The sequence below is a fragment of the Zosterops lateralis genome (genome assembly GCF_965231275.1).
Source record: "Zosterops lateralis genome assembly, chromosome: 18".
Lineage (NCBI taxonomy): Eukaryota > Metazoa > Chordata > Aves > Passeriformes > Zosteropidae > Zosterops > Zosterops lateralis.
This window is the reverse complement of record NC_139778.1, coordinates 2,899,561-2,922,452: the sequence shown is the minus strand read 5'-3', so window position 1 is coordinate 2,922,452 and position 22,892 is coordinate 2,899,561. Positions and strand designations below refer to the sequence as shown.

The 22,892-nt window shown below is 56.4% G+C and overlaps 2 protein-coding genes across 3 annotated transcripts in view; one reads left to right on the top strand and one right to left on the bottom strand.

Annotated features, from left to right (window-relative positions):
* UBE2O (ubiquitin conjugating enzyme E2 O) overlaps positions 1–10,431 on the top strand; it is a gene marked incomplete at its 5' end in the record, with an annotated part of 59,143 nt that extends 48,712 nt beyond the window's left edge. For both annotated transcript variants that reach the window (XM_083874325.1, XM_083874326.1), the window contains 8 exons: positions 396–508; positions 1,580–1,705; positions 2,705–2,794; positions 5,084–5,741; positions 6,638–6,774; positions 7,286–7,489; positions 8,173–8,230; positions 9,672–10,431. In XM_083874325.1, the coding sequence (XP_083730451.1) occupies positions 396–508; positions 1,580–1,705; positions 2,705–2,794; positions 5,084–5,741; positions 6,638–6,774; positions 7,286–7,489; positions 8,173–8,230; positions 9,672–10,420 (2,135 nt within the window). In that variant the 3' untranslated portion in view covers positions 10,421–10,431. The remainder of the gene's footprint in view (positions 1–395; positions 509–1,579; positions 1,706–2,704; positions 2,795–5,083; positions 5,742–6,637; positions 6,775–7,285; positions 7,490–8,172; positions 8,231–9,671) is intronic.
* A 4,060-nt stretch (positions 10,432–14,491) lies between these two features.
* Positions 14,492–22,463, bottom strand: SPHK1 (sphingosine kinase 1). The gene is made up of 5 exons (XM_083874608.1): positions 21,941–22,463; positions 17,723–17,872; positions 17,356–17,450; positions 17,003–17,118; positions 14,492–16,497 (listed from the first exon to the last, which is right to left on the bottom strand). Exons 1-5 carry the CDS (start codon positions 22,458–22,460, stop codon positions 15,732–15,734), a joined length of 1,647 nt encoding a protein of 548 aa, XP_083730734.1. The 5' UTR covers positions 22,461–22,463; the 3' UTR covers positions 14,492–15,731.
* Between the last annotated feature and the right edge of the window lie 429 nt (positions 22,464–22,892).

The window sequence follows — 22,892 nt, the reverse complement described above, 5'->3', positions numbered from 1 at the left end:
GAAATATTGATGACACCATCTGGCTCTCAGCTCCTTTTTTAGCAAGGGTAGACCCTCAGCAGTGGGGACCAGAAGACTCAGGTTGGGAAACAGGAAAGCTGGCTTGACATAAATAGAGGCTGTTTTATGTGGCCATTTCTGATGAGTAATAGTCTGACTGGTCTTCTGGGTTACACGTAGTCTGTGGAAACTAAAGTAGCCCGTCAGCTCCAGCTCTACCATTCTTGTTTGGCAACAATTTTCACTGTGTAGGAAGAAGTGTTTTTCCTCATGTCATTCACAAGTGGAAGGCTTCAGTCATGAGAATCCAGGAGCTGACAGCCTCAGTCACTGCACAAACTCTGTGCTCCTTTGCCTGATTTGTCTGTTTCCTTCCCTCCCATTGTGACCAAAAGCTCAGAGCTCCCAGGATCCTGGGCTGTATGGAGTGGTGCAGTCTGGGGACCACATCGGCCGTACCTGTGTGGTGAAGTGGTTCAAGCTGAAACCCAGTGGAGATGATGTGGAGGTAAGTGCAGGAGCCAGTGCCTGCTGCAACCAGCTAAGAGAAAGCAGCCACAAAATAACACAAGCCTCACAGATAAGCCTGGAAATCAGCTTTGCATTGATTGTGTGTCCTTGAGGATGGAAACAGTGCCTATGGGCCTGGGAGACTTAGCTAAGAGGTGATGTCACTTCATATTTGTAGATATTTGTGAGGTAGCAAAGACCAGGCAGATAATTTACATACCACGGTATCATCAAGCTCTGGTATGGATGAAGTTTTTTGCTAAAGTTGTCACAGACAATTGATTTCTTGAGTTCACTATAAGAATTTTTTCTCCTCATGTCTTTGCATGGTTCATAGAAAGAGGATCAATCTATTGCACGTTGTTGTGCTTGCCTCTGCCAGGTACTATTGCCCATAGTTACCCTAATGCCTTTTCCTTGGGATTTGTAGGAACGCTGTATTTTCCAGAGTCTTGATAGACTTGCAGTCTAGTTGGAGATGAGAGGGGAGGCCTCAACATTGTTTTGCCTTAGTCTGCCAGACCACACTGTCATAACTGAGCAGGGCCCTTCACATGCAGAAGCAGAACATGAGTCTGGCCTGGGGTTGTGCTCCATTTATTTCTCATCATTTGTGAGCTCCTAGCTCTCTTTCTCCAAGAGAAATCTAAGGAAAGGCTTTTCCCATTAAATGACAAGGGTTTTTTGTCATATACTTCCTGTTGCCTTGGGTAATAATTTCAGAAGTAAACTCTCACCCTTTGGGCCCCAGTGAACTGCTTTGAGAAATCTGGGTGTTCAGAAGGGAATAAAACACTGTGGTTACATGTCTCCTTGTCATGGTGACATGGACCCTGAGGTAATAGTATGGGTGAGTAGATGACACAGAATATCTGCTTCCTTTCACTGTTGTGCCTTGATCCACATTCTACTGGATGATGTGACAAAGAGGGACAGCAGCAGCCCCTTGCAGGCTGGAGCAGCTGAAAAGGGACAAAATAAAACACAAAGTGCTTTGGAGTGCTGGGGGTGTGTTGTGGGGGTCAGTGCAGCCTGCTGGGGCTGACTGTTGCACTGTGTCTCGGTGCAGCTGATCGGGGAGGAGGAGGATGTGAGCGTGTACGACATCGCCGATCACCCCGACTTTCGCTTCCGCACCACCGACATCGTCATCCGCATCGGCAACTCCGACGGAGCTGCGGCCAAGGAGGATGAGGTGGGTCCTGGCACAGTGCTCTGACCACACTGTCACCAGGTATTGCTGGAGACACTTGGAAAAGTTGATAGGAAGGCTTTAGGCCCCACACGAGCATCCTAAACTCCCTAGCTTCCTGATTTTGTATTGGTGTCCCCTGCTGTCGTGAGTAACACATCAGACTTCTGTCTGGCAGAGATGTAACCTTGAAATCCTTTGACCTTGATGACAGTCTGCAGCAGAGCAATAGTAAAGCTGAGACAAGAACTGAACATATGCCTGAGGGCTTTTCATAAAACTCTTGCTTAGGATTTCATAGTAACTTGTAATAAAAGGATATTCTGCGGGCTCCTGAGCAGCTGCGAAGGTGGATTTGTCGTGAACCAGTTTCACTTGGCAACAGAAGACTGGGGTTCAGCTATGGTGACTGAGCTCTGTTCATGTTAATTTTGTTGAGCTGGTTGAGCTCCTTGGGGGAAGAAGGAACAATTTATATTGTAAACACCCCTGGAGAGACCTCCAGCTTTTGAGCCTGCTGCCCTAAAAAAGTGTTAAAAGGTGTAGTGTGGCTCTTACAGCACAAAACACATCCCAGCCTGCTCAGCTGACCTAAATTACCTGCCGCAGGGCGAGGTGCTCCTTGCCTGCACACCCTGCACCACTGTGGCTTGTTTGTTCATGTCTGTGCTCTCTGGGGAGCCCCTAGTGCTGGGTGTTGGGGGGGCTGAGGGCACCCCACTAGAGGGCACCCCCATTCCATGGAGGACCTGTCTCTTGCTGGCACTGAAGGGCCACTGCTCTTGTCAAAGGATCAGGATCTCCTGCAGGACCAGCCCTCCTGTTCCTTACGGAGAGGAGTTCTCCCCACCTCCATGGCAGAGTTGTGTGGTTTTTGTACGTAGGATGCAGGTATTGCTCTAGGTGGTTCTCCAGCTGGGGAATGTTTCTCAAATCCTTCCTTCTTTGTACTGAAGTGCCTGGGGAAGAAAAGGGACTGACAAACCGCTCTTGTCTCCACAGCCTTCAGTCGGGCAGGTGGCTCGTGTGGATGTCAGCAGTAAGGTGGAAGTGGTGTGGGCTGACAATTCCAAGACTATCATTCTGCCTCAGGTGAGGTTCTGTTCCAGCTCCCAATATCACTGTAATTCTTAGCTGAGTGACAAGACTTGCATTTAAATCCTGTGTGTAGAGAGATTCACTGGGTAAAGGACTCTTGCTCTGTTGATTGGAGCAGTCCCATATAATAGGGTGGCTTCCCAATTCTATTAGCACGGGAAAATCCTTTTGTCAGGAGGTGTGGGCAACTAGTTGGTCATAACTGCTCTCTAATCTAGTGATTAGGAAAGTCTGGGCAGGCTCTTCTTGCCTTCAAAAGTGCACTGCATGCTCCCAGCTCTGCCCAGAGCCCTGCTCCTGGCCTCCAGCACCTGGTGCTTTGCAGAGCTCAGGGGTGATGGGTTCTGACTGGAGCCCAGGTTAGTGCATTGCCCAACCAGGGCACTGCTGAAAGACGATTGCATGTTCCATCTCTCTTGTGAAATGCCACCATAGTGGGTTTTGGGCTAAAGAAACTCCTCCAGAAGCTGGGCCAGAGCCACAATTTGTCACCTTAGCTAATGTAGGGATCAGACTCAAATGTTATCCCAGGGCAGGGAGGGAAAGGGTTGAGTGCAAGCTGAAAAATAACAGATGCAACTATGCTGGTAATCCACTGCACCCAGCTGATTTGTGTGGAGTTCTTCTAAGGCTTTTGTCTTGTACTCATACTTGCTGCTCCCCATACAGTTACATCACTTGTCTTCTCTCCTTGTTGCCTGCAATGAAGGCAGACAGCTTAAAGATACAAGACAACCTACATCTGTAGAGTCCCATTCTGTCACTGGCAGGGCAACCACTGCCTCCACTGCAGAGATGCCTTAGCAAGTACTAAGTACTTGAGCAAGATTCCTTTTTAAACCAAGCAGTTCTGCATTAATTACAGTAGAATAGTCAATGCCTGCACTATGGCAGTGGACTGGGGCATACAAAGCAGGCTGCTGTCTCCCTTCCCCCTGTTGTCACATGTGCTTGGATCACAGGCACAATCAGAGGTCTGATGCATGCTCCACAAAGGGCTGTTCTCACACTGCAGTGCTGGGGCTCTGCAGCAGCTCCTGCTGTGTCACGCCAGTCCCTTCGATTCTGCTCCTCTGCATAATTACGGGAGTTAGGGAAATGTCAGGAGCATGAATTATCAGTTGGTAAAACCATGATTTATCAATGCCTGACCATGTGCCCAGAGATGAGCTGTCTGGATGCTTTTTCACAGGTCTAAAAATAAAGATGGCATAACAGGCTAATTAACTTTCCAACTCAGATTTGGATTAGCTTTGAGGGCAGTGAGTTTTGATGGCTTTTCCTGCCTGCAGTCACTTGTGTTGAACCCAGCTAACCTCTGCTGGCTGCCTGTCTCTGGGTGGTACAGGACTGGCTCAACAGTGATGGTTCAGTTGAAGGCTTTGACAAGATGACTGAGGGCCCCTGTGCTTTAGCCTCTGGGGTCAAATCTTGCAAGATTAAGAGGATTCTTGGGCTGTCACTCATGTGTCAGAAGCTTGTGGATAAAATGCTCCCATCCTGTAACTGCAAACACAGCCCTATAAAGGTGTTCTTGCTCCCCTGGTTCTGTGTTGGTGCTGAAAGCTGCAGGAGGTCTGTAAACCTCTGCAGAGAGACCTGAGACATAGTATGTGCCAAAGCAAGTTGTAGGAGGTGAGGCTGGATGGAGTGGGGAATGTGTTCAGCTTCCAGTAGTGAGAGGGAAGAGAACATTTTATGTAAGAGCTTATTCAGCAACTTGGGTGAGGCTCCATTGTCCCAGCTGAATTTTAAGCAGTAGCCACATTTAACAGCTAAAGCAGCCTAGCAAGGATCTGTCGGCAAGTATTGTGTGCCACAGGAGAGGAGAGCTGCTGTGGGAATGTGTTCCTGGTTCCAGCATTGTCTCTGTGGAAGGGACAGAGTGTGGAGGCAGCCAAACCAGGGTTCTGTGCCAACAGTTGCTGGTGCAGAGGCAGGACCAGAAATACCAACTCCTCACATGATACCGAATACCTTCTGAGCTCTGTGTTCTGAAACCCTGGGGCATCCAGGTACCTGTGGGGCACCTGCCAGGTGCTGGATCCCAGACAGTGGGAGGACTGCAGCCCATCTAGAATTTGCCCTAGTTTTACCCCCAATGTCATAGTTGGGAAAGTGAAGGATGGGGCTCTGTGATTTCATAATCTGTGCCAGTATAGATGGAATGAATTTAAACAGCCCAACCAATTCCAAATGGATACTCCTTTTACATGACTTAGTTTTAAAAACAACTAAAACTGTGCTTCAGCCTAAGTCTTGTGTTTCTCTGCTCTCCTTTAGCACTTGTACAATATTGAATCAGAAATTGAGGAGTCAGACTATGATTCTGTTGACGGCAGCACCAGCGGGGCATCCTCAGAGTGGGAGGATGAAAGTGACAGCTGGGAGACAGATAATGGCCTCATGGAAGATGACCACCCGAAAATTGAGGACTTTGAGCCTGAGGAACCAGCAGCAGAGGAGGTGAAAAAAGTAGAGGAACAAGTCCAGGGAGCTGTGGCTATGGCAGTTGCAGATCTTGCTACAGAGAAAGCTGGCAAGGATGGAGCCCCAAAGAGCTTCCGGGAACTAAAGGAGGCCATCAAGATCTTGGAAAGCCTGAAAAATATGACTGTGGAGCAGCTGCTGACTGGCTCTCCCACCTCTCCAACTGTGGAACTGGAAAAACCCACTCGGGAGAAGAAGTTCTTGGACGATATTAAAAAGCTGCAGGAAAATCTAAAGAAGACCTTGGATAATGTGGCTATTGCTGAGGAGGAAAAGATGGAAGCCATGGTAGAGACAGAGAAGAAGGAAGAAAAAGCAGAGGCGCAGACACCAGTGAGGTCAGAGTGGCCCAGTGAGACACCAGTGCTCTGCCAGCAGAGTGGAGGGAAGCCTGGAGTCACCTTCACCAGTGCCAAGGGAGAAGTGTTCTCTGTGTTGGAGTATGCTCCAGGTGAGTGTGGGATACTCAGTCCTTCACTGCTGTCCTGCAGTGTTTCTTTTTCCAAAACCTTTGCCTCAAACCTTTTGGATTCTGTATCCTCTTCTTAATCCTTTTCATAGCTCATTAACTGGAGAGGAGAAATTAAGCCAACTCCTGTAGCACAGTGTGTTCTGGGACCTAAGCATGGCTTTTAGATAGCATCTCTAGGCACTCTTGCACCTTCCCAAGCCTCAGAAGTGTGCTTCCCTCTTTCCCAGGGCGGTGACTAACATTGGAGAGCTGCAGATATCAGTTGCTTTCCACTGCAGACATTTCCTTGCAAGTTGTGGGGTTGGTTCAGGCTTTTTTTTCAAGGCTGCATTGGTTGAGAAGCAGAACAAAACCAGCTGGTGTTCTTGTGGTGGGCGTCCTTGGTGAGTGAGTGTCCTTATTCACTGACACTAGTGTTAATGGCCAGAAAAAGCATCTGGCTGTGTGGGAGGAACATTTGTGACAGTGGAGACCAAGGTGCTCATGAGCCAGCCAGACCAGACCTGGGAGGGAAAGGTGGTCAACTGGGAAACCGTTGTGAAGCTGCAGGTGTGGGCAAGGAAAGTGGGGGAGCTGTGCTTGGATTTGGCAGCGAAAGGGCCATTGCTCTGTGAGATTATCCCAGCAGTGGAACAAGGCTCCTAGCTGGACCACAGGGGACAGTGTTATGTGGGACAGTGAGAACAGGACATGCAGGTTATGGTTGCTGTACCCTGTGGGAAATAATATTTCCTGCCTCCTGGCTCAACACCAAAGCAAGTTAATTCCTCTCTTCCACATGATGCATATTACACATGGGTAGATTTGCCTTCATGAGGAACCTGTGGCAGTTTCCAAAGGCAGGCTGTAATTCTGTTGTCTTCCTTGTCCCACAGATTCCCATGCCTTCAAAAAAATGGAGTTCCAGCCTCCAGAAGCCAAGAAGTTCTTCAGCACCGTGCGGAAAGAGATGGCTCTGCTGGCCACCTCCCTGCCTGATGGCATCATGGTGAAAACCTTCGAGGATCGAATGGCAAGTCCCTGCTCTCAGCTGCCTTTGTGGTAGAGCTGGGCTCAGCATCCAGATCCCTGTCTTTGGCATTCCCTGCTTAGCCCTAATCCTTTGCATTAGAGCTGCAGGAATGTGTGCAGCATGTGAAATAGGGCTGTAATTACCCAAAATGGCTGCTTTTGCTGCTTTTGCATTCCCCGAGTCAAGGTGGCAAAAAAGGAGCTGCTGATTGCAGGGAGCCTGTTCTGGCTGCTGAGTGGGAAGACAGGCGGGCAGCCAGCAAGAGGCTGTGTCAGCAGGGAGTAAATTTGGGAATTTTTGCCCTCCTTGAAGCCCTGTTTCAGATGCAAAGCTTCACTTCTCTGTCAGGGTGCAACTTCTGGCAGGGGAAGGTGCCCTGAGATGTGTTGCTTGAGCTGACAATTGAAAAGGCCAAGTGAATCACATCCCAGCTCTCCCCCCATGTAAATACAGTTCTGCCAGGGTAAGAGGGTATTTCCCAGTGTGCCTGACCTCCTGCCTCTCCCCACAGGATCTCTTCTCAGCACTTATCAAAGGGCCCACACGCACACCCTATGAAGATGGGCTCTTCCTCTTCGACATCCAGCTCCCCAACATCTACCCCGCCGTCCCACCTCTGTTCCGCTACCTCTCCCAGTGCAGTGGGAGACTGAACCCCAACCTGTACGACAATGGCAAAGTGTGTGTCAGCCTCCTGGGGACCTGGATAGGCAAGGTAATGCCATCAGTCCCCTGTCTCTGGGGAGCAGGGGTTGTGCTGGGCTGCTTTTGGAACAAGTCACTTCCTGCCAGGCCTGGGTGACTTCTGCTCTTGGGTGGTACTTGAGCTGGAGTGGCTTGGGCTTTTGGGCTCTGGTTTAGGTATCTGGAGCAGATGACTGGTTTAGTTTGGCTTTTTCTGGGTCTGTATTTGGCTCAAGTGTTTCTCCTCAATGAGAATTCTGTTATCAGACCAGCCACAGCAGAGATGCCAACACCAGCATGGGGTGTGCCTGTGGGTCAGGACTCTGTCTTCCACACTGTGGACAAATCAATGTAATGTGGTACAAAGTCCATCTGGAGACTTGGAATAAACAGAGCCAGCAAAATACATTTTGAGCAGGACAGGGCAGCTGGGGAGGGGCTGGAAATGATAGCTGGTGTGTAGAGTTACACAGTTCCAGACAGAACTGGCCTGAGGGGGTGTGGTGCTAGTAAAAAAATAACGGAGAGATGTGTTGTTGAGATGGGACACCAGCACATCACGTGCTTGTGGAGTCAGTTCCTTGTTCCTGCTGTGAGCCACAGGATGTCAGCAACAGGAATGCTGAGCAACTAGGGCCTCACTTCATCTGACAATAGTCACAGAGCAAACTGATAGTGCTTCAGCCCTTTAACATGTTTGTGTGTGCATTTCAGGGGACAGAAAGGTGGACCAGTAAATCCAGTCTCCTTCAAGTACTCATCTCCATCCAAGGTAAATGTGCCTGCCAAGCCTGTGGGGCAGGAAAAGGCAGAGGGAGGAAGGGATGTTGGCTTATGGGGGGCACACAATTGGGATCTGCCACCCCAGTTGGGTTAGTGCTGCCTTTTGCTCTCACCCTTGCTGGACAAAGCAGTGTCCTTATCTCTGCTTGAGCAGTGGAAGCAGGTGTCAGCTTTTCCCATGCCCACAGTTCTGGCTGCATCCCAGGGCTCTGACACAATGCTCTCCCATCTTCTCACTGCAGCAGCCAAGCACAGAGTTGGCCGCTTGTTACTCTGAGCAGACAGAGGTGAACCACTGTGTCCTCAGCCTGTTACCAAAGTTAGGTGAAGTTGCTAAACTGGGCCTCGTTTGCAGGACTTTTTTTATCCCCACTGAGTCACCCACCCATCGTACCTGGGGCATGTTTTGCACATGATGCTGGTGTTTTTGCTCCTACCAAAGCAGAGAATAATCAGGGGTGTGCCTAGACGAGCCCCAGGGCTTCCTGCCATGGGGCTTTGCTCTGCACTATCCAGTTTAGGAGCAGACAGACTAAACCACATAACTTCCTCATGGGCAACTGTCTGTGCAGGGAGCTCAGGCATGTGATGAGAAAACTTTGACACAGAGCAAGGGTTCCTGCTGACTGGAGGCATCTCCTGCTCCTCTGAACTCCCACAGTCCACCTGTATCCTCCTGTGGGGGAAGGACACCACAATAAAAGCCTTTTCTCGTTTCCAAAGCCAAGGATCCAAATTTAGAAAATGAAACACTAAATGTTTTACTGGAGCAACTTGGTGTTAGGGGAAGATCTCTCCTGCTGCCTGGGTTTTTGAGACTCATGATCTCCCCAGCTCTAATGCAACTTGTGGCAGGCTGCCAGCAGCCTGGCAGTGCTGGTGCTGTTGCTACACACCTGTAATTTCATTAGACCAGAGGTAAGCAGGAGAAATCCTGGTAAAGGTGACTTGTCAATCTTCCGTGTTTCAGAACTGCACTGTCTGATGGGATTCTGCTGGATAAAACAGAACCTGGCCAGCTCAGAGGCTGTTGCTGCAGTCTGGCCTTTGTTCTGATTAAAAGGAGGAGGGGAAAAAAAGCTTTTGTTGTGTTTGTGGGGTTTTCTGCAGGAGGGAAGTGGAAGGAGCTGTGAAACCTCTCCCTTCCTGCCCTTTTAACCTCCTCTGCTGTTGTATGCCCTCTGCATTGTGCTGGCAGAGAGCTGTTACTGCCAGCCAAGGAACATGGGTGCCACTCCCTGCAGAGTCTGAGGTCCCCACCACGTCACACTGTGCTCCCCTTGCAGCACCAGTCCTGTGGGTTCTGGGGGTTCAGCCTGGCCTGTGCTTTTCACCCTGGATCTTGACCCTCTTGGCAGGAGCAAACTGCCAGGGGATGGCGATTCCTGGTGTTCCTGCCTTAACCCCTCGGTGTCCCATTCTCCTGGCAGGTCTCATCCTGGTGAACGAGCCCTACTACAACGAGGCAGGCTTCGACAGCGACCGGGGGCTGCAGGAGGGCTACGAGAACAGCCGCTGCTACAACGAGATGACGCTGATCCGCGTGGTGCAGTCCATGATGCAGCTGCTGCGCCGGCCCGTGGAGGTCTTCGAGCACGAGATCCGGGAGCATTTCCGCTGCAACGGCTGGCGCCTGGTGTCCCGCATCGAGTCCTGGCTGGAGACCAACGAGCTGGTGGAGCGCAGCCACGAACAGGCCAACGGGGCGGATTCTGCCTCCCTCCTGTGTGGCAGCCTGGCCGAGAGCCCCGGGGACACGGCGGGGGCGCTGGCCGAGGGCAGCTCGGAGCAGGGGGCGGCCGCGGAACTGTCCGACTCGGCGCCGGACGGGAGGGAGGAGCCGGACGAGCCGGAGTTCCCCACCACGACGCCCAACGCCGGCGACCTCCAACAGTTCTCAGACTCGGAGAGCACGGGCCAAGCCAGGGGGGACCTGGCCAGAGACCGAACAGACGAGGGGAAGGCTGCCCAGGACTCTGCCTCGCAGCCCAGTGTGAAACCAAAGAAAAGGAGAAAGAGCTACAGGAGTTTCCTGCCGGAGAAGAGCGGTTACCCTGATATTGGATTTCCCCTCTTCCCTTTGTCCAAGGGGTTCATTAAAAGCATCCGCGGTGTCTTGCAGCAGTACCGGGCTGCCTTAGCAGGGGCCAACATCCCAGAGTGGACAGAGGACAAATAAACTATCAGGTTAGGGACAGGCAGGTGCAGGGGAGAAGGGAAAGCAGCAGAAAGTAAATTGGCAAATGCTGTTACCAATCATCTGGCTTCTCCTTCCAGCTTTTCTTCCTCAGCTTGGTTTGTTCCAAAGAAGGTGGTAGGCCTGATTGCTCCTCTGAGGAAAGGTTGTTTAAGCATGAATAACTCTTTGCCCCCAACCCCTCTTCTTCCCCCTGTCCCATGTACGTGCTCTTCTTGCAAGTTTGACCCTGCAATGGTAAGATTTGAGACCTGCACAGAAGCAGTCTTGCAGCCACGTTCCCTCTGCACTTTCATCTTGGGGCACCTTTCCACACAAGGACTCTTCTTACCCAGCGCTACACCCAGCAGTTTGTTCTGGTGGGGTTCCAGCCAGGAGAAGGGATTGCTGTAGTTTCTGGAAATGAAGGGCAATGCCCTCCCAGTCTTTTATTTTTCTCAGCATTCCCACGGGTTCTATGAAGTCTACCCCAGCTTATCTGTACTTAGACATTGGATTGTGTTTGCATTGGAGTTGTCTACACCATACGGAGTTGCTCTAGTCTTAGTTGTTCACCCATAGCTACAAGGTTCTTCCAGTTGGGATTGGTAGGCAGGGCCAGAGCTCTGCACTGGCACTTGTGCTACCCTGGGAGTGCTGCAGACATTCCATCCAGTTCTGCAGCTTCCAGGTAGGTCTCCTGGAGGCAAGTCTAGCCATCCCCACTTCTTTTTCTCCAGAGTGAGGCAAACTTCCCTTTCCCCACCATGCATGCCTGTCTTCTAGAAATACATGGGATTCAGGGTTCTGCCCTCGTTACTTGCTTAGGTATCCGTGTCTTTTGTTCCCAGCCATCCCGGCTGTCACACAGCACTACACCCACCCTGGATCCCAGCCTCACCCGGGCAGGCAGCAGCAAGTGATCCTGGGGCCTGTTGTAGATCTGGATCAACCTGGTGTGGCTGCTGTTCCCTCATCCAGGGTGTTCAGGGGCCATGGGAGCCAGGGTCACCCCAGGGAAGCTGTGTCATGGCCAGGCCCTGTTGTGGCAGCACAGCTTGTCCCAGTTTCCTGTGCTGTTACAGCAGCGCTGTTTTGGGCTGTTATCAGCTCCTTCCCTTGCCAGCTGTTTCCCGTGGTGGCCTGGCTGTGGCCAGCAGCACTGTGGGCACAGCACTTCCCATCCCTAATCCCAACCACGGTGCTACTGGGTGCTCTGGGAAATGCCTGGCCAGGGCAGCCTGTGTTTCACAGCTGCAAACTTGTGAGCACTTTGAAGCAGTGACCTGACAGAGTCCCCTGGTCAACTCCCCTTCCTGAGGGGTGCTCTGGTCCTGTCTGCACACACCTTCACTAGAGCTGGGCAGTCACACTCCACCCCTGCTGCCTTTGCCCAGTGCTCAGGCACTGGAGAGGCAGCTGTGCAGCATCCATGGGGAGGAGCACAGGCTGTCAGGGAGGGTCCTTCCAGCTGCACAGGGAGGAGTGGTGCCAGGCTTCCCGGGGAGGAGTCGGGCTGAGCAGATGGCTCTGCCAGAGGTAAGGATGGAGCCAAAGCTCTCCCTTGCTCTTGCACAGTATGGCTGTGGTTAGAAATGGAGAACAGCAGGAGAATCCAAGCATGTTGGTGCAGTGCTTTTTGCTCCCAGAAACACCAAGGGCTGCACCCACCAGCCCAAATCCACCTCTCCCCCCATCTCCCTGTGCTTTCCCGTTGCCCCCATGATGGTCCTGAGCCAGGGGCTGGCTGCACAAAGCCCTCATATCCCCATCCACTACTGGGATTTTGGAGGACACATCCTTCTCCCAGTGCTCCGGAGGATGCAGGGCGTGGCTGTGATGAAGAGCTGGGCTGCAGAGCTCTCCGGACACTGCTCTGAGGGTGGATAAACCGTGCAGCAGCTCCGGCCCTGCTCCAGGAGCCCTCCCTACCTGGCAGGTGGGAAATGGGGCAGAAGCCGATTTGGGTGCAGGGAGGGGCGGGGCAGGGCCAGCTGGAGCTGTAACCATGGCCACGATCGGGAGTGAATGGATCCCTTTGAGTGGAGCATGGGAGTGTCTCGGAGGGCTGGGGGCAAGGGATGAGGCCCCTGCTCCAGGGAAGGGAAGAAAGAACAGGCAGAGAGGCTGATTCCAGGCAGAGCCACAGTGATCCAGACACTGACACCCTCTGTCCCCAGAGCCAGGCTGTGGCTGCCCCTAGACCCACAGGGCCAGGGCTGGAAGGAGGGAGAAACCGACTGGGGATGGAGGAGCTGTAGGGTTCCCCTTTTCCCCTCCTTTACTCTGCAGCTCTCATCTCACAGGGCAGGGGTTGGGCAGGTACCACGTCCTCCCGTTTGCCCAAAAAAGTCTCTGATCCTACACAAGAGCTTTTGCACAAGCTGGGCTCTCTTCGAGGAGGTGGATGTTGACCTTCTGGAAGGGGACACTGCTCACCCCGGCACCACTCGGTCTCTGCAGCTGTCCCAAACCCAAGCGTGCACAGAGGTTTACAAATTTTCTAAAGCTTTTGATAATGTGAAGCTCCTGGGTGATGAGGTTGGTGGTGAGCACACTGCAGCTATGTAATTTTTTGTGTATGTATGTAATATTTAAGGGTAACAAAATTTAAAAGGCTAAAACCTTAAAAAAAAATTTAAAAACACACAAAAAAAGCCAAAGCATGATGCATATTGTTAGCCTTAAAACTGGCTACACGACTGTGTGATGTACAAATGAGAGCAGCCTGTAACTGTTTTAAGTGCTGGGGAGGGGGAAGAAGCATTACAAAATCAGTTTGTAGCCTTGATTCTGTACAGTATTTAATGAATTTAAAAAACAAACCTGACTATTGAGGCCATGCTTAGAGGTGTGTCGTTCACGTGCAGATGTGGATGCTTGGTTGCTTATGATATATGTATAAAGTGCTGTGTGACCATTAAAACTTTTTTTACCTGCAGATTTTTTTTTGTTTGGCTAACCAAGGTGTAATAAAGGAGGGAAGATGACTTGCCATTAAATTTTGCCTCTGTGAGTAGTTCTGTGAGTTGTCTCTTTCTTTCCCCCACCGGCCCCTGCCGCGCTTCTGGCACTTGCCCCTTCCAGCACATCCCTGTGCCAGCCCCGGGGCTGGACAGGCTCCCACTGCCTGAAGCCGAGTCCGGAGGGATCCAGGCAGGTTCTGGCAGGGAGGGGCTGCCCCGGTGGCTGTCTATAACCTCTTCCCCAAGACCCCGATTTACAGAGGGCATCTGTCTGGCTGGGCTTTTTCGTTTTCCATAGTCTCGGCTGGCGCCTGGTGCTTGCAGGGGGCTCAGTGTGTTCCTCGGCACGGCTTCTGGCAACCCCGGTGATCACGGTCAGACTCGAGCAAAAAAACCCTTTTGCAGCGCCCCCCCCCCAGCCTGGTGGGCCCGGGGAGCTCTGCCCTGCCCGTCACCTCCGCACACAGGGCAGGGTCTGAGGGGTGAGGGTGGCCACAGCCGTGTCTGGGCCGCTGGGAGCCAAGGGCGCCCCGCACCTGCCGGGTACTGTGGAATCTGGAGCGCTCATGTGGAGTCGGGAGTCCTGGCTTTTATTTGTCTGCCTGGGGCCCCTCCCTGGTCCCCCTCAGCCTGCAGGAGCCGCTGGAGGAGCCGGGGCACGACACGGGCAGTGTCTCGGTGTGCCGGGACTCGGCTTGTGCTGGAGTGTTCGCAGCTCCCTGTGCCCCTTCCCTCGGTCCGGGGGCTGTGCGGGAGGAGGGCCGGGGCAGAGCCCGTTACGGGGTTTGGGAGCAGACGGGCAATGGGCAGAGCTGTGCAGCGAAACCCGGGAAATGGAGGGCACGGGCGATCCCGGCCAGGCTGCTGCGAGAGGACCCCGGGAGGAGCCCGCAGGGACCTTTCAGGCGCCGTGAGCCCGAACGGCTCCGCTCTGCTGATCCGCGTCCCTTGACAGAGACAGCGAGAGCTCCGAGCGCATCCCCTGCCACGGGCTCTCCCTCCAGCAGCGCAGCAGGGTTACAGAGTTATTGCTCAGCCTGTTTTTACACCTGGCCCGACGCCACGGGGGAAAATAACTTTATTTTGGGAGGTGGTTCCCAGCTGCTGCCTGCCCTGCTGGCTCAGGAACAGGGCTCCTCTCCATGAGCAAGTGAGGCCATGGGGGAAGGACAATCGTGCTCTTCTTTCCCGGATCTGCCATCCTAATTGCATAGTTTGCAGTTGAATAAATGCAAACAGCCACCACTGTTTACTCTTCTGCTTTGTACTCGAGCGCTGAAAATGAGGTTTAATTACTGCAATTTTATACCAAAGAGGCTGAGTAATCCCCCCCCCCAGGCAAGCCCCAGGGCACAGACCTGTAGCAGGGCTCCAGCTGGCCCCGCGGAGCCCGAGGAAAGGGATGCAAGAGCCCCCCAAAGGGCCCCTGCTTCAGGCAGAAATCCAAACCCCTCAGCTCCAGCGACCCCTCCTTGAACCTCCTCCACGAGCCCTTCCCTGCTGTCGCTCAGAGGCACCGGACTTTCCCCAGGATGTCCCCAAGTGTCACTGCAGGCCTGAGCTCCCTGGATACGATCAGCCCCCAGCAGGAGGCTGAGCAGGGAGGCATCGCTGCACCCCAAAAACGGGGCTGGGTGGTGGCAGCAACGCTCCGTGTCCTGCGGCCTCAGCATCTCCCCCGGGAGCATCTCCGGGCCCTTCGTTCAGTGCTGCTGCTGGCCCCGGGATGTCAGAGAGCAAAGGGCCGCGGTGCTGAGCTAAACCTGCCCTGCCGTCCGTGTACCCGGCCCTGACAGGAGCCGTGAGCTCGGATTCAAAACCCGGGAAGGACTTTTTTTTTTTTTTTTTTTTTTTTTTTGGGAAACTAGGTATTTATTTTGCATTTCTCACAAGAATAAACTCCGCTTCTACAGGAAGCTTTGGGTAGAAACATTCTTTAAAAAAAGTCGGTTTATTGTATTAGATCTATTGGTCCTGACCCTCCCTGGGGGTGGCACTGGCTCCGGGGCGGGGACACAGCAATGCCACCGTGTGCGTCCGAGCCGGGGAGGGGACGGGGCTGTGCCGGCGCAGCCGCCTGGGCCCGGGACCTCGTACCGGGGTAAAACACGCTGGCATCTCGCCGGCACCGAGTACCTGATGGGGCTTGTGGCTCATTTTTGGAACAGCACTGGCGGCCGTCCCAAGGGGGTAAAGCTAAGCGTGGGGACAAGCGAGGGGATGAGCCCCACGCCCCCCCAAGACCTATTGCTATGGAAGGAGGGGTTCCTGAGTGGGAGGAAGGCTCTGCCACCCCCGCGCCGGGCCGTGCCGGCAGCTCAGCGCCGCAGGGAGGGCGAACGGGGAGCTCAGGAGCCGCTGAGGACGCGGCAGAGGCGGGGATGGACCTGGCCCTGCACGGGCTCGCAGGCCAGCGCCTCCCCGTCCACTGTCATGACGCCCGCGGCCACCCGCGGCTCCAGGCGGAACGCCCGGACTGGGACGTAGCACAGGTGGGGACAGTTCAAGTCCAGGTGGGTCCCCCGGGACATGGCCAGGAAGAGCTTCAGCAGCGTCACGCGGCTGATGCCGGCCTTCATGTAGAAGAGGTGGATGCAGCCGTCGTGCAGCCGCGCCGCCGGTGCCATCAGCAGGTTGGTGCCCAGATGGGACTGGTAGATGGCGTAGACCAGGACAAACTCCTCCTCGGGGACCACGGTCCAGTGCGCCGGCACGGGCTGGCCCAGCGGCGCCAGCAGCGAGTCGGGGGGCGGGGAGCCCGGCGCTTCCGTCCCCGCCGGCTGCGGGAGGTGCCCGTTGGTGACAGGGCCGTGCGGAGCCGGGGAGCCGCCCTGCTCTGCGGCCACGGGCAGGTAGGACAGGCGGCCCTGGTACACGCGGAGCTTGGCCAGGCACTGCAGGGTGCCCAGGGTGAAGCGGGCGCTGCCCAGCCAGCGGTACTTCTCGCTGTCGATGTCCACGTCCGAGATGAAGCCCCAGCCAAAGCCCAGGAAGGAGAAGAAGCGCTTGCCCGAGGCCGTGCTCAGCGACACCAGGTCCATCTGCGTGTACAGCCCCTTGCACAGGATGAAGGTGCAGTTCGTCAGCAGCTTTTTCTTGGCAACGTGGTCGTAGCTGTGAGGGATGGAGAGGGTGAGTTTGGAGCTCAGGACCCCTCCTGCTGCCCAGAATCCACCTGCAGACCCCATTCTTGTGTCATGGCTGGGACATGGCCCAGCTGGGTGACAGTGTCCCTCAGGAAAAGCTGCTGGGAATAGTTTTGCAGGGGATGGAAGGAATAAACCAGTTCCTGAAAGAGGGAACTGAGTCAGGGCAATCCTGGGGCCCCACACACCGTGGGACTTTCTGTGCCTGGGGTAGGTCCTTCAGGTCAAAGCTTTCCCAGTCTCTGAGCCCAGAGAAAGGGAGTGGGGGGAGTAGGATACACAGGGATTAATCCCTTGCTCACAGCTGGGGCTGTGCTGCACCAGCCTGTGGGGAGTGAGGACCCTCCCAGGCACCCCATGGCACCCCAGCACCCTGTGTGGAGCCCCACAGAGCCTTTCTCCTCCTTCATCCCCACCTGGTTTCAGTGCAGCCCTGCAGGGGGCAGGGGGTGCCCCACGGGGCTGGCACTCACCCTGCGTAGTAGTTGATGGAGGCAGCCAGGGCATTCCCAGAGCCTCCTGGCAGGATGCACAGTGGCTTCTTCATGGCCTCCTTCCAGTCTGGACGCTCCATCAGCCCGTTCACCACCTGTAGGGATGAAGGAGCCTGTGGTACCCAAGGAACCCAGCGGCCCTTGCCCAGCCTGGGGGAGCAGAGCCCACAGTGCTCCTGCCCAGGGCAGGACAGAGGCCATGGCTGCTCTGATCCAATCTTGGTGCCATCTCTCCTTTGCCATTCCCAGCCTGACTTTGTGACTCAGAGCTTGGTCCTGTCCCAGGCACCCCCTTCTCCCAGCTCTGTGCCCAGCCCCAAGGTGCCCCTCACCTCGAACAGCAGCCCGTCCCCAGACATGACCACCAGCGTGTCCCACTGCGACAGGTCCTCATCTCGCACCTTCTCATGGGCGTGGTGGGCTCTTTCTGTTGGGGGAAGTGGAGACATTTGGAGCATCACCCTCCGCCCCTCTGCCCTTCCTGCTGCCACCCCCAGACAGTGACCCCAGCCCCAGACGGTGACCCCAGCCAGGAATGCAGGAGGCAAAGCAGTCACTCCTCAAGTGCAACATCCTGCAGGATCCAGAGCTGTGCTGATGCAGAGAGCCAGAGGCCCTTGGAGGAGCCCATCCCCATGTGGCAGGGCCAGGTAGGGTCCCAGGGAAAGGAGAAGGAGGAGGAGTGGCTGATGGACTCACCAGTGACGAAGACAGTGGTGGTAATGTCTGCCTCGGCCAGCATGGGCTGCACCACGGCCTGGAAGTCATCGAGGGCACGGCCGGAGCCGCTCTGGGGGTTCAGCAGCACCAGCGCGCGGCAAGGCCGGGGCAGCACCCCATAGCTGTCACCTGGGGGGGGACAGGGGGACAGGTCATGGCCCTGCCCTGGGAGGGCTTTGCCAGCCAGGCCGGCATTTGCCAAAACCAAAAAGGGGAACTGGCCCTCCCCCATCCTCACAAGCTCCCTGGGCTGCATCCCTACCCAGAGGCAACAGGGGTGAGCAGGGATTGAGAGTACTGGGGAGGTGGCAGAGACAGAACACAGGGCTCTGCAGGATCTCATCTGAGCTCCCTGCAATCAGCAGAGATGTTCACACCCGGGATGGAGCCCTGCAGCACTCCAGCCATTCCAGAGTGGGGGGATGAGAACTCCAGGTCCCAATTCCCCGCATCCACCCAGATGGAGCGGGGCCAGGACAGACAGCTGTGCCGGCAGACGGACGCTCCTGCTTCCCCTGCTCCCCACGGGGCTCAGGTTTCGCCTTCGAGGGCCTTGCCCGGGCTGTAATTACAAGCCTGGCAGGGGTCCCACCCCCCTGCCTCCCCTGTTGCTTCCAGCCTCTCCTTCCCCAAGGCCAGTGGTCCCCACGCAGGGGGACAAGGGGAGGCCACTGAGCTTCCCTCTGAGGGAGGCACGGGGAGGAGGAGGAGGGCAGGACCCTGGGTGCTGCTGGGCACCCCAAGCCCTGAAACAAGGAAGTGCAGAAGCCTCAGGCTCCCTCAGCTCCTCTGGAGATCCCTGGTCTTCAGGGAGGAGCCAGTTTTGGGGTTGTTGGGGATGTCCCCACCAGCTCTGTGCCCCCTGAGCTGTGACCTGGGCCAGGGGGGTGTGGGTGCCCACCCCAGCACATGGGCCCAGCACGAGGCTGCTCCTGCTGACTCAGCAGGAAGAGCTGCTGAGTCAGGACAGCAGAGCCTTTCCCAGCACTCTCCCGGCCCGGGAATCCCCTCTCAGCCCCCTGGCACTGCGGGTGTCCCCACCTCATCTGCACACAGGCAGTGATTGAGCTGTTTGGACACACAAGGTGGGGTTCTACAGCTAAACCTCTCCTGCCACCCGCAGTGGGGATAGTGATGGGGAGAGGTGAACGTGGGGCCACAGAGGACACCACATGTGTCACCTCCCCTGGGTGACACCCAGCATCACACCAGTCATGGCCATGAGCTCCACAAGCTGCTTGGAGGGAGGTGGGACTGGAGCATCCCATCTCCATGCCTGTCCCAGCCCTGGGAGCAGACAGAGCTTTGTTGACTTCATCACCACCAGGATTATTTCCAGGCCCAATGGATGGACCCAGTGGTGCTGTCACCCTACAGGACACCTCCTTGTCCCCTTGCCAGCAGCTTGGGACCTGCCACCAAGTCCACAATAGAGATCTGCCTGTGAGAGCCCCAGGCTGGGCCTGGCTCTGGGTGCCGGCTCCAGGCTGGTTGTCCCCACTCTGCCCAGGCCCAGTGGCTCCCTCCACCACAGCCCTCCCCAGCCCCTTATCAGTGGTTCCAGCTGCCCTCGGGGAAAGCAGTGAAGCACCCAGAGGAGAGGCCACTCCAGCTTGAGTCAGGGATAACAAAAAGCAACCCCAGGTCTGGGCTGACCCTCTCCAAGCCCTTCAGAACTTCCCTGGTCCCCACAGGGACTAAATCTCCTGCAAGAAAATGCAGACAAGCACCCACACAGGGCTTGAGCCCAAGCCCCAGCTGCTTTCTCTCCGAGGGGCTTTTCTCTCTCTTTCCCCCTTCAAGCCCTGGATATTGAAAAGCAAAAGCCAAAGGCACTTCAAAAACCTAAATTTTGAGTCCTAAAAGGCACTTTTTAACCCTGCAGTGTTAACCAGGCACATCGTTTCTCACACACACATGGAACTGCAGCTGAGTTTTGCCTGAAAATCCTGCCCAGGCCTGTGGGTTCAGCCCTGTGGCTTCCTCTGGTCAGCAGGGAAAGGCTGGGACCCCAAGGATCATCAGCTCCTTGGCTGGAGGGGGAAAACAAACCCTGCTCAGGGCACAGAGGGATGGCACGACTCCCTCCCAAGGGACAGATTGCTGGTACCAGGCTGTGAGTAGTGACAGGAGTGATCCCAGTGTGGGACTGCTGACAACAGCAGCTCAGGCTCAGTCCTGTGGTGGAACTGGAGGATGTTGGATCAGAGCTGGAGCCAAGCAATGGTGATGCATGAGGGGACAGATTTCAGCAGCATCCTGACCCATCCAACCCTTCCTGTTGCACAACACCGGCCAGTCCCTGGCATCCCAGCATGATTCCACTTCCCAGCACAGTGTGGTCGCTTTCAGCCTCAAATGCTGAGTAGAGCAGAATCTGAGTCAGCAGGAGGAAGGGGCTGTAGCAGCTGCCACAAACTCTGCCCCACTCCCTCTGCCCACGTCCTCCCATGTGATGTGTTCTGGCTGTGCTCAGGCTGGGACCACACTGCCACAGCTCCACTGTCTGCAGCCCAGGCCACTTCACTGCGTCTCTGCATCCTTCTGGAAACTCTCTGGGCATAAAGAGCCAGCGTGCCAGGCAGAATAAGGCTGGGGCTGAGCTTCCTGGGGATGGATTTTGCTTTTGGGACACAAGCCTGGGGGAAGTTTGTTCCCTCCTGCATAGTTTGGGACACGCTGCAGGCAGCCCCAGCTTTGGGGTTATCAGCTGCTGAGGGACTTTGTGTTTATCCCTTGGGGTGAAACGAGGAGGCGGAATCATCCCTGCTGCAGCATTCCACAGGGTTTTTATCCCAGAGGATGCTGGAGCTGCGACAGCACCAGGATGGGATGGCTGGTGGCTGCCCAGGTCCCCTCCCCACGGGGACAAGGTGACAGGACTCTCTGCAGGGACTCGCCCGCAGCTTCCCAGCCCGGCCTTATCAGCCCCGCACAGGCCCCTCCGCCGGCACGTGCGAGCCCAGGGTGTGGACCAGGGGCATTTTTAGCTCTGCCCCAAACTGAGCGAGGAGGATTGCAAATCCTGATGGCCCTCAGCGAGGAAAGTGACTGCAGAACTCTGCACTGCCTTCTCCCATCCTCCTCCTTCCCCCCGCTGCCCCGAGGGCCCTGCGTGCAACCAGCTGCTCCTGCCCCGGCACCTTCGCACCGCCTGCTCACAGGGTGAGGGCTGGAAAGCGCTCGGAGACTTCCAGCTGCAGAGTTCAGGCTGGAAATAGAGTTGGGGAACTGGTTCTGCCCTCGCCCCATTCCGCTGGATTTTTTTGTAATTCTTTAGGAAGAGAGACACAAAGTTGTTTTGTAGCTGCAGGTCATGTAAAAAAAAGAGCTGCATTTTAAAATCCAAGCAAGGAAGAGCTGGGCTAAATGTGATTTGACAGGATCCCTCTAACCGCATGCCTCTTAATTTCCAAGTCTGATCAGAGCGACTGGACAGCCAAATAAATGAAGTAGTGCATATAATTGAATCTCTGCTCAGATGTTCAACTATCTGCCAGCACGCCCTGCCCTGCCTGCGGGAGCTGGGGGACACGGCCCCCGAGCAGCAGCCTCCCCTTCCAGACACTGACAGCTCCCGAGGGGAGCAGGATCAGAAACACAGACCCCGCCAGGCTGCCCTGAGATCCCGCTGGACCACGGGGGTCCTGGGGGGATCTGCCTGTCCCCAAATCCCAGGTGATGGATGGGACCTGCTGGGGACAGTTCCTGGCTCCCGTCCTGCCTGCGTCAGCAATGATTACTTTTTTTTCCTTGGATCACGCTGCCCTTTGGAGCTTTGGAGTTATCGAACGCGAGTAATGGGGGGGGAGGGGGTGTGTGCAAAGGGCCCCCATAGTGTGACCACGTCCCTGCTGCCCCTTCAAATTAAGGGTGAAAGGAGAAACAACCGCCCCCTGCCTGGGGCTGTGAGCGGGAATGTCCCTGACGCCCCCAGACCCGGGGTGGGTGAGGGGAGGGGGGTCCGAGTGACCCCGCGGGGGCGCGGGTCACCTCCCGTCTGTGTCCGCCCGGTGCCCCCGGAACGCGACCCCGCTCAGCGCCCGCGGCCCGGGCACGGCCGTCCCCCCCGGGGCCCGGCGGCGGAGCGACCCCGGCCGCGACCCCGAGCCCGAGCCCGACCCCCAGGCGGCGGCGGCGGAGCGGAGCCCCGCGGGAAGCGGCGCCGGGCGGGCGCGGGGGAGGCTCGGCACTCACCGTCCTGCGCGGGCACGGCGGGCACGGCGAGCTCGCGGATGCGGCGGCTCCAGGCCTGGGCGATGCGCAGGTTGCCCTCGGCGTCGGGACCCCGGGAGACGCGGAAGGTCCGCTCCAGGCGCTGGCGGGCGGGCGGCCCCCAGCGCGGCCCCCGCAGCGGGTAACACACCAGCGAGAAGCAGGCGGCGGCCGCGGCCGCGGGGAAGGCGGCCGAGCCCACGCAGTCGGCCAGGCGGAGCGCAGCGTCGGGACCGGCCGAGCCGCCCGGGCAGCCGCCGGCGCGCCGCACCTGCAGCTCCCGGGCCGTCAGCGACAGCGAGCAGGCGGCGGCACCGGGGGCCGGCCCCGCGCCGAAGATGCCTTGAAGCAGCACCGGGCCCCCGCCGGGCTCCGGGGGAGCGCGGCGGCCGGCGGCCATCGGCGGAGCGGGCGCGGAGCGGACCGGGAGGCACCGGGGAGCGCCGCCCGCCGCCGCTCGCTGCTGACGCCGGGCGATGGCAGGCGGGGCGGCCCCATTCATAAAAATTTAACCCACCCACCCCCCCAGCCACCTCTTCCCTCGCCGAGGGGGGCCCGTCCTGGGGCTGGCCCGGTACCCCCCACACCCCCCGCCAGCTGCCTCAGTTTCCCTAAGCGCCGCCCCGCGCTCGGGGCAGTGCTCCGCGGGGGAACCGGCTCTGCAGACGGGCGGGGGCAAAGCGACGCCGTGGGTTTTCCGCGGGTGGTTCTGCGCTGCCGGGGTGCGTGTCTGGCGTGGGTGCTCTCACGGTGCCGGGGATGGCACGGAACAGACCCGCGGCCACGCCGGGAGAGGGGAGGCAGAGCACCCGGCAGCCACCCCCGCCCCAGTTCCCGCACATCATTCCCAGCAAGGCGCGGATGGGTCCTGGCAGGTGTCCCTGGAGCCCCCACCTTGGACTGAACAGCGTTTTAATACCGTATCTGCATCTCT